A 10,892-nucleotide genomic window follows, 5' to 3' on the forward strand; every position below is an offset into this window, starting at 1 on the left:
GGTTACCTGAGTTCACTTTGAGGCCTATCGTCGCTATTGTCTTGCTCTAATTACATTCAATGAATTACTCAATCACAAAAACGGTGGTAAATCTCCACCAAACGAACAGCCTAGGCTTAGTCCACCGTTCGTTAATTGTCCCCCCTTTCGTATGGGTAGCCGCTCACCCGTTCATTAGGCTAATATATATTTTGTGGGATAATTGGTGTGGGTTGGAGTCCTGGGATAAAAAAGACCAGTCCCCTCGGCGGTTCCCACCAACACCCGCCGGTTCCGCTACAAATGGTGTCAGGATCGGTTCCGCCACAGTATTCTGTTCGGACCAATGGGGGAATTCGGACCATGGGACTCGGACCCATGGTACTTCGGAATATTTTTCTCACAGGAAATCTTTTGAAATTAAGCGCACATTCTACAGAAAGAGCAACAAAACCAACTTCTGTTGGTCTGGCAATATTTTTTATCATTAGTAGGCATAACGCGCTACCAGAAAAGACAAGGCAAAACAATTATGAAAGTTGCACCACACTGCCCCATGTACGGCGAAGTGGTTGTCGGCGAAGTGACCGACACCCCGGGTGTCGGTCGGGTGTCGGGTGTCATGTGCAAGCTACCAGTTCAATTACCCCCCCCCCCCAAAAAAAAAAAGAGGGATATTAATATGGTAACTCACGTTATGGTAGGTATCTTACAATGCAGTCTGTCCACGTTGGTAAATATATAATATTTTGTTTGTAACTATATTCCCAAAATTGGTATAGCGAGGACACGAACGACAAATGCATTACAATGCAACCTGAAAAAAATGCTCCCCCACCACTTTCTGATATTACGGATGCCAAAAATGTCCGGGATAAAAAAGGGTCTACATTTCAGCATGGATGTGCGAGTGTCCCATGTTGCCCCCGACATCAACAAAAACAATACTAAAAGCCAACCCTAGGCTATTCGCATAACAAAAATGAACCTTACTTCTCTGCCTTAAAAAAAGAAACTAACATTACATGTAACACTTTGTATGTGAAAAAGGTGCCTAAATAACTTCCTAACAGCCATAATTTTTAACAAACCCTCCCCCTCCCCCAAACAAATTTTAACAAAAAAGTAGTTAACCATATTCTTACTTCAGTCCCCCCTTAAAAAATTAGTGGACCCGCAGGTGCCTGCCTAGAGGTTTAAACCCTATAGTTACGCCACTGGTTAGGACTTAGCCTTGGCATGATCGCAAATAAACAATTTCTCGGGTACTCAGGCACTTCTGTGACCTATGGGTTCTATGTACAACAAATTCTACGAGCTGCATTTTGCCGGTTGAAAATGTACAGTGGGTTTTGTTAGGGGATGGGTTGATCGGTTTTTTTGCAGCACGGTGTTCACAAAGGATTTGATAGCTCGGAATCGAACGATTTCTGCTATTATTAACATCCTTTAAATTGGTCCATTTCATAAAATAAAAACATAATAGTGATGCTATGTGGCTTTAAACTCAAGGTTGTCTTCTTTTGAAATGTTTTGGTTTCCAAATTTTCACTTGGATTGTCACACTTTTTTTCATCCTCTTTGCTTTGTTCAAAGGTGATCTTTCTCAATTCAAGCGTAACCCATTTGTGGTTAAGGAAGGCGCCAAGTACAGGATTAAACTCATATTCAGGGTGAGTTGATTCTAATTTATATTGTCAGTGCCTGCCTTTCAAAAATTGCATCAATGGAAATGCAACAGCCACATTATGGATCGCGCTATTGTGCGTAGCATGAAGATTCAAATCAAATTTAGGATTAATAAAATCAAATTCAAGGTGAGTAGATTCTATCATTTCGGAGCCTGCGTTTGAAATATTGAATCATGGAAAACACACCAACCACAAATTTGGGGGATCATGTCCTTGCTAATGTGCACACCATGGGGCATGCTTGGAATTTTCTAAAAGGGAATATATAGACCTTAATCATTTGCAACATAAAACAATAATAATAATAATAGTCCATGGCCCATGCGTCATGTGAAATCATGGCAAGTGTGCTGTCATTTTCAAGAAAAGTGGGGTTTTTTGTACTGACCATCATTGGAAAAAAAAAATACTTTTTGATTCAAATACTGCCCCCATTTTACCAAGTTTAATAAGTCCACATTTTGTTTGAAGTTACACATCCGTGAACGGGTGGAGACCAGCTGATTCAGTTCCTGACCTGACAATTCCCCCTTTCGTAAGGTCAGGCAACTAGACTACAAGAACAGCTCGGTATTTTTCTTTCTTTCAGCATCAATGTATTAACACAAACTTTAACAGGTCAGTTCAATGACGATATTTGCTGCAATATACTCCGCCCAACTACATCCTTTCTGAAAAGTACAGCAAAAGAAAATGTTGTGTATTTCCTTTAACTCCCAATGCCGAGATAACGCCCTTTACCTTTCAGGCGGCTTGGCTGCACTTGCATGAATTAGCTGCATTGCCATCGAACAGGCATCAAATGGTCATCAAAAAGGCATCACATTCTTTTAGGCATCATTGGACATCAAAAGAGTAGCAATTTGAGCAAAGTTTATAAAGAAAAACATTAAAGGGCGTACATTCATCAGTCATCAAGAAACATATCATTGATGTAAAAATTATGACTGCTGATGTTCATCTGAAGCTCACGGCATTGTTTAGGCATCAATATAAGGTATTGGGAAGGCATCAAAAGTCATCACTGAGCATCAAGCATCACAGGCAGGTATCAAACAGGCATCAAACGGGCATCAAACAGGCATCAGAAGTCATCACTGACTGTCAGGCATCAAAGGGGCATCAAAGAGGCATCAGGGAGGGCATCATTAGTCATGACTGACCATCGAGCACTGAGGAATAAAGAGGCATCATAAAACCTGACTGGCCTTCGAGCATTGAGGCATCACACGAGGCAGCAGCAAGGCATCAAAATTATGTCATCACTAGCCATCAGGCATCAAAGGGGCATCAAAGAGGCATCCGGAAATCATTAAAAGTTATGACTGAACATCGAGGAATTGAGGCATTAAAGAGGCATCGATCAGCAAGGCATCAGAATTAAGTCATCACTTGCCATCAGGCATCAAAGGTGTATCAAAGAGGCACCAGGAAGGCAGCATAAAGGCAGCAGAAGTCATGACTAACCATCGAGCGTTGAGTCATCCAAGAGGCATCAGCAAGGCATCAGAAGTATGTCATCACTAGCTATCAGGCATCCAAGGGGCATCAATTAAAGAGGAACCAGGTATTAGATATTATGACTGACAATCTAGCATTGACGCATCAAAGAGGCATCAACAACACATTAGCGTTAAGTCATCACTAGCCATCAGGCATCAAAGTGGCATCAATGAGGCACCAGGAAGGCATTCGAGGTCATGACAGACCATCAGGCATCAGCAAGGCATCACGAAGCATCACGAAGGCATCATAAGTTATGACTGACCATCGAGCATTGAGGCATCAAAGAGGCATCACCAAGGCATCAGAGTTAAGTCATCACTAGCCATCAGAACTCAAAGAAGCACCAGGAAGGCATTAGAAGCTACGACTGACCATCGAACATTGAGGCATCCAAGAGGCCTCAGCAAGGCAACGAAATTAGGTCATAACTAGCCATCAGGCATCAAAGGGGCATGGATGAGGCACCAGGAAGGCATTCGTGGTCATGGCAGACCATCAGGCATAAAAGTGGCATCAAAGATCACGAGGAAGGTATCAGAAGTCACGAACTGACCAGCGAGCATTGAGGCATAAATGAGGCACCAGCAAGGCATCAGACTAAAAGTCATCTCTAGCCATCAGGCATCAAAGGGGCATCAAAGAGGCACAAGTAAGGCAATAGAAGTCATGAATGACCATCGAGCATTGAGGCATCAAAGAGTCATCAGTATTAGGCATCAGATTTAAGTCATCACTAGCCATTGGGCATCAAAGTGACATCAAAGAGGCAACAGGAGGCATTAGAAGGCATTAGAAACATCAAAGTTATATACAGATTATTAAGAAAATCTATAGGGAATATCATCCAAAAGACTTTACACCGAAAGCGAAAAGATCAATATTCAAAAAGGAGTCAAATAAGACAATTGTGTACAATATTGCATAAACTCTTCAGTGCCGCAACGCCTATTTCGGTAAATTGATGTATCTCACTTTATAAGGACATTTTGAGAAAAAGTAACTTAAATATTTAACCTATTATACCCAGTGGCGTAGCCATGGGGGGGGGGGGGGGGGGGGGGGACAGCCGCACCCCATGAAACCTTGTCGCCCCCCAAGTCGCCCACCACTGAGATTTGGAGTTTCTAAAAAACATTATCATTGATCTACATGACGCCCCCATGAAATGTTCCAGCCCCCCCCCCCCCCCAGCGCCCCCCCCCCCCCACTGAAAAATTCCTGGCTATGCCACTGATTATACCCAAAAGTTGCGCATTTTACCTGGCTCCAGATATCTTCGAGTAGTCTTCAAGTAGTGTTGCCAAACCTGAAGTACATGTTACAGACAGGACAGACAGGACAGACAGGACAGACGGGACAGACAGACAGACGGATAGATAGATAGATAGATAGATAGATAGATAGATAGATAGATAGATAGATAGATAGATAGATAGATAGATAGATAGATAGATAGATAGATAGATAGATAGATAGATAGATAGATAGATAGATAGATAGATAGATAGATAGATAGATAGATAGATAGATAGATAGATAGATAGATAGATAGATAGATAGATAGATAGATAGATAGATAGATAGATAGATAGATAGATAGATAGATAGATAGATAGATAGATAGATATATAGATAGATAGATAGATAGATAGATAGATAGATAGATAAAAAATTAAGGGTGGCATCAACCTACATTTCTTCTCCATCCCTTAACTAATTGATCTGACATGGTTGCCTGCTTTTACCACAAAATGCCGTCCAACGTGTAATATTCCACTTTGGCTGGTACATGGTCCATGCACTATACAGAGGTCGAGCGTGTGGCACAGGTTAAATGTCTGGGTTCCCTCAAGACAACGAACGGCGTCTGCTCAACAGACATCAAGAGCAGAATAACAATGGCAAAGAAGCGCACACTGGGTGAGGTGCCCATCTGGAAAGATAGAGGCGTCAGCAGGAAAGTCATACTCCATATAGTATGTGCCCTCATCTGGCATGTCCTGAACTATATATACGAGCTGCAGAGAAACGCGCTCTTAGGGCTGTTAAAATGTGGGTCTATCGCAGGATTCTCCGCTTTACCGGGAGAGACAAACGGACCAATGACAGCATCCTCTAGGAGCTCAGCACCACAAGAACCCTGCTCGCCAATATGAAAACCACGAAACAGCTTCTTTGGCACGCACGAAGGACAGGTGGTTTGGCTTGGGACATAATTGCTGGATACCATCCAGGGAAGAGGCGGAGAGGCCGGCCATGGCGACAGTATATAGCTGACATCCGCAACTGGACAGGTCTGTCGCTTGGGGCTGCAGCCCGATCGGGCAAGGAGAAAACATCTCGGAGGAATCTGGTGCGGTTGGCTGCCAGAGACGGGGAAGGCTAATCTCCGTTAGCGGAGGCATACAGAAGATCAAGGATGAGAGCGGCACAGGCCCTCGCCAGCTTGGGAAGGCCTTCACCTTGCAGTGGGCAGATAACGGTTGAGAATGATAATGATGATGACTTCTGCACTCAGGCGTGTGGTCCGAACAGAATAGACTTAAAGTAAGGTTTTTCGTGATTCTTGAATAATTGTTGTCTTTATTTTTTTTGGTCGGTATCCAATAAAGGTCCAACGTGAGGGTGTCTCTGGACTGCGGTATTTTGAAGCTGTTTACAGAAAAGGCATCAGAGGTGAGTGAATGTACGGACATGCAATTTGTCGCTCACCCGGTGTTGCATTTTGATTTTAGTCACACAATGACCCACATATCGTCTTTTATATATTGTCTTCGGATGTTTTCATTTCATATTATGCGTTGTTTTTGTGGCCCCTACACTTACACTTACACTTATAAAGTGTCGTCTTTTGTTATTATTTGTTTTATTTTGTATTTCGTAGCTTTCATACATTTTTGTTTAGTTTTTGTTTTTCATACCGTGTTTGTTCATTGTGTATTGTTTTGGTCGAATAAATCATAAAAATAATAATAATAATAATATCCAGTCCAGTCCCAAGGCCTTTCACAAGCTGTTGAAATGACCTCTGACTAATGCATTCTTTTGTTATTAGTCATCCTCTACAACGTATGACCAGATTTTTAAAATGTATATGTGATTTTTGTGAATGGACTTGTAGTGTACTGAACTTGAATAGAACACTGCATGGGTGCGCCTTTTTGTGAGAAAACACCCGTAGTACAGGGCAACCATCTTTTTTCTGGACCCCCCCCTCCAAAAAAAAGTCTCAATGTGACGCGACATGGTGCCCTAATTAATAGCTGCCTTTTCTTTGTTTGTGCTGAGGAACCATCGCAGTTAAGGGTATTGCTTAGGGATGCAAAATCCATGATCACTTGTAAATCTACTTTAATTAATGCTGAAAATGGATAGAACAAAATAGGGTGTAGGGAATTTCTAGAAATGCTTGAATTTTAAGTTCTAGCCTATTTTAAATAGGCTAGAAGGATGTTCTGGCAATATTTAACACCGTCCACATTGAAACACAAAATATCAAAAAAAACAATGTGCCCAACCTAAAAATTGATTGAAATTTTCATTACAAATTGCTGAGTCATGTACCCCCGAAACCCCACTTAGACCAAAAAGTAATACCTATGGCGATTTTAGAGACATTTTTACATTTTACCTTCCGGTCTATCGATGCGCATGTGTGCAAGAGTTTGAATTTGTTAGGAAACTGGTCTATTTCGAAGTCCCATACAAGGGCGGATCCAGAACAACTTTTTTTGGGAGGGGCAGGAAATCTTCTTCACCCAAAAACTGGGTCCAAAATTTTACGGCGTGGGTTTCGGTGCCGCTTAAGGGCCCCGATTTTTTTAGGGGGGATTTTAGACGCTCTGTGTGTACTTTGTCCAATTTATTTTCGAGCAAAACGTGGTGGTGTACGCAGTGGATGCCTTTTTACGACTGCGCTTTAAAAAAATATGAGCACTTTTTTGGAGAAGGGGGGGGGCAGGGAGCATGACCTCCGCCCCCCACGCCGTAATTGTTTGGACCCACTTTTTTGGGGACCAAAATTTTTTTTGGGCCCCCCAAAAAATTGTGTTCTGGATCCGCCCTTGGTCAGTCGGTCGGTCGGTTGGCTGGCTCCTCAAATCCAGGAAATGCAAATAACATGTACAGTTTGAGTAAAAAAAAAAGCGGAACGCCAGCCCCCAAAAACATATTTTATATTTAAATAGTATGTAGCACCGAAACTAATAATGACTGTAAAGCTAATTTCATAGAACGCAATTTTAGATTTAAAAAAGTACTGAAATTGCTCGAACCTTTCAAAGAATATTACCATTTAAATACGGTGATCCTAAAACTTAAAATGCGATTTCAAGAATAGTCGTCACAATTGTCTTCAAACATCCTCAGCGATAAAACCTTAATTTAAAACTCAAAAATATTAAACAAAGCTCTTTTGAAGGCCCGTCTTCTTTGTTTTATTTTAAAGTGGATTGTAGAAGTGATATTGTTTGCCTAAGCAGGGTTGTTAGTAAAGATATTGTGTACTAAAGTTGTTGACAGTTGTTAAAACAGGTATTCCGTGTCATTATCTTTGTTGTTCCAAACAGGACACAATATATTGCTCTCTCTTTTGGACGAAACGCTTTTTAGGGTCATTGCGTTTAAATGGTGATATAGGCCTATTCTACGAACGGATTATGCAATTTCATTTTTTTTTTTTATCTAAAAGCAGTTTCTGAAATTGGTTTTACAGTCATAATTATTGTCGGTGCTACAAATTTTTACTATTTTTTTTTTGGGGGGGGGGGTTGGATTCCGCTTTTTTTGACTCACCCTGCATAAGCCAGAGTTGTAATGAGTCACTGATTTTAGTGACTCGAGTCGAGTCGAGTCATTTTAAAGAAGTGACTCGAGTCGAGTCAAGTCATTAGGTCAAGACGGTCGAATTGAGTCGAGTCGAGTCACAGTGTGTGGACGAGTCGAGTCGAGTCGAGTCGAGTCAAGTATTTAGCTCTAGTTAATTCGAGTCACAGATATTTGAGCACTATACAATCAATAAACACAAGAGTGAAAGTCATTTTTTTTAGCCTTTTAAATTTTACATTCGGGCTACTGCTAAGGGGGTGCCAGCTGATCGTCATTCAACTAATGGGGACACTGATCAAACCACGTATGTAATATGTATACATTATTCGCGAACATTCTAACGTGACGTGAAAAAAACCGGCACCGGCGTAAGTCATTGCAAATATTTTTCGCAAAGTTTTGCTTATGTTTTTGGGATTCGAGTCTCAATAGCCTTCCTCGAGTCGAGTCATTCTGATGAGGGACTCAGTCGAGTCGAGTCATTTGCTCGCAGACACTCGAGTCGAGTCGAGTCATTTGCCCTTAGGGACTCGAGTCACCAAAAATTGTGACTTGAGTCGGACTCAAGTCGAGTCATTACAACTCTGGCATAACCCCAATCAACCACTTGTTCTTTGCAGTGGACAAGGCCAATTTTATGGTTGGGAGTTACAGACCCAAAACGGAGGAGCACATCTTCCAGAGTCCCGTGGATGAGTTACCCGCGGGTTTGTTAGGCCGTGGTGACTATATTGTCAAGAGTAAATTCACAGACGATGACAAGAATATCTACTTGGAGTGGGAGTGGAGTTTCTCCGTTAAGAGAGATTGGGAATAAGATTATAGTGATGATTTCCTACAAAGGAAATTGGTCTACTGGAAGTGCGGTTTACTTGTAGATGATGCTGTTGGTTTTTGAAGGGGTACATCATGAATGTGAAATTCTTAATTAAATTTATGTTATCATGGTTCAGCAAGTATAGGGATTATGTTAGTTAAATGTATGCCACAACATATACAATGAATATGTAATTGATTTTTTTCCCAAAGTGGCACTTTTTTTTTGAAGGAATTAATTGTGGCATTAGTCATCAGCATTGCCAATGATGACTTTTTTTTAGTCTCTCAGAAAAAGGAACTGCATGTTTCCCCCCCCCCAAAAAAAAAAATGTGTACATGTATATGGATGCCATCATCTATGTACAGAACAAAACAAATGACGTATACTTGTTTTGTATGAACATTGCCTTTTCTCATTTTATCAGAGCAACTTGTACAACTCTTTCATTTTGTGGAAGTCTATAAAACAACGCATTTATTAGGAAATACATTTTGATGATGCTATTTGTTGTAATCGCTTATTAAGTTACTTTTGGGAATAAATGATACATGTTAGTTGTATAGCAGGCTTTATTTTATCTTTGCAGCCTGCCTCAGGCTGTAATTAGACTATTTTGCCATAGATATAGATATTTTCTGTTGTTATATTTTAATTGTTAAAGGTTTGGTTTAATATATGGTTTTGCTTTAGGTGCATAATATGATGTTATATTTCCGCAATGATGTATGGCTTGTTTGCCATAGTAGTGATCTGGTGTCTTCTATGTTGTCATCTAATTCATGGAGATTTTGACCAAGCGCTTTGGGAACCTGGTAACATAAAGCCACCAGTATTACAACAGTTGCATGCCTACCACCCGGCAAGCTTTTTTTGTCAGCACTAGAATGTAGTTTCTTTAACGAAAGCATGGAATACATTACCTCATCAAATAACGATCAGCCCATGTTGGCATAAATATCAAGATGAGGGCAACAAACGAGGACCAAAATGACACGTTATTTGAAAGCATCTGTGTACTTTAACAATGTAGTAGTTTCCATTTTGGATTGGCGAAGCCCCCTATACCTTGGAAGTGGGCCAGAGGCATGCGTATTGATTTTCCTGAAGCCCTTTCAAAGAAGTCTGTTAATGGTCATTGTCTATAAGCCATTTGCATTCTGCACACAAATGGTAATGTTATATATTTCACTAGGTTAGTTTTGAATCAATATCAGGTACAATGTAGAATCATTCCACATTGATACTTTGTCTACCATGTCTATATAGAAAGTAATCTTGATTCTATATAGTTTACCATACTCAGGAACTAGTCGGTTAGGGTCGGTAGTGAGTAGCAAATGAGTAGCACTTCAACTTTCATGGGTGTTTTGTTTGGTTTGTTTAAAGAAACCTCGTGCTTCCCGTCATTGAACTTTAACCAAGTTGAAAAAAAGTCGAACATTCCATTTTCAAAGTGCTGACTAAGTTCAGCACGAAATCCAATCAGCACCTGCAAGTTACCCAATGATATTTAAAACTACAAAAGCCTATGTTACACAAGGCTCTATACAGGGAAAATCACCATCGTGCGCTTGACAAAAACAACTTACAAAACTGTCATACTTTTTATATCAAGTTATCCATATTGGGCCTTTTAGTTTTGAAAATAATTTCAACTGGATTCAAGTTTTCTATGCCTCTTCTGTTAGATTAGCCTATATGACTTAATTGGATGCAGTCGCAAATGAAACGAAAGTCAATGTCTACCTTATACTCGTAATCATGTTTTAGTTTGGTACAGGAATGGATAGATAAATAAATAAATAATGCTTATATCTTTTTGTGAAAGAGTCTTTTAATTTGTTCCATATAAGGTCTGCAAACATCTGTTTAAAATCTGTTAGTTGGGGACGCTAGTTTGGTGCACAAACAGCAACACCCCGCCCCTACATTATCGATGCTGATAGTGGCGGGTTTAATTATGGTCTACCCTACGAGAACTGACCCGCTTACCGTGGTCAACGTTGACCGTTGGCTTCGCGACTGTCAGACCGTTGGTCTGGCGAAATATTAAACGTTGGATATGTTGG

The 10,892-nt window shown here is 40.7% G+C and overlaps 1 protein-coding gene across 1 annotated transcript; it reads left to right on the top strand.

Annotated features, from left to right (window-relative positions):
* Window positions 1-511: 511 nt before the first annotated feature.
* Window positions 512-10,635, top strand: LOC119721601 (rho GDP-dissociation inhibitor 1-like). Its single transcript, XM_038191682.1, has 4 exons — window positions 512-584; window positions 1,576-1,652; window positions 5,789-5,852; window positions 8,624-10,635. Exons 1-4 carry the CDS (start codon window positions 512-514, stop codon window positions 8,818-8,820), a joined length of 411 nt encoding a protein of 136 aa, XP_038047610.1. The 3' UTR covers window positions 8,821-10,635.
* The last annotated feature ends 257 nt before the right edge of the window (window positions 10,636-10,892 follow it).

Source organism: Patiria miniata, unplaced genomic scaffold (assembly GCF_015706575.1).
Source record: "Patiria miniata isolate m_02_andy unplaced genomic scaffold, ASM1570657v1 HiC_scaffold_13, whole genome shotgun sequence".
Lineage (NCBI taxonomy): Eukaryota > Metazoa > Echinodermata > Asteroidea > Valvatida > Asterinidae > Patiria > Patiria miniata.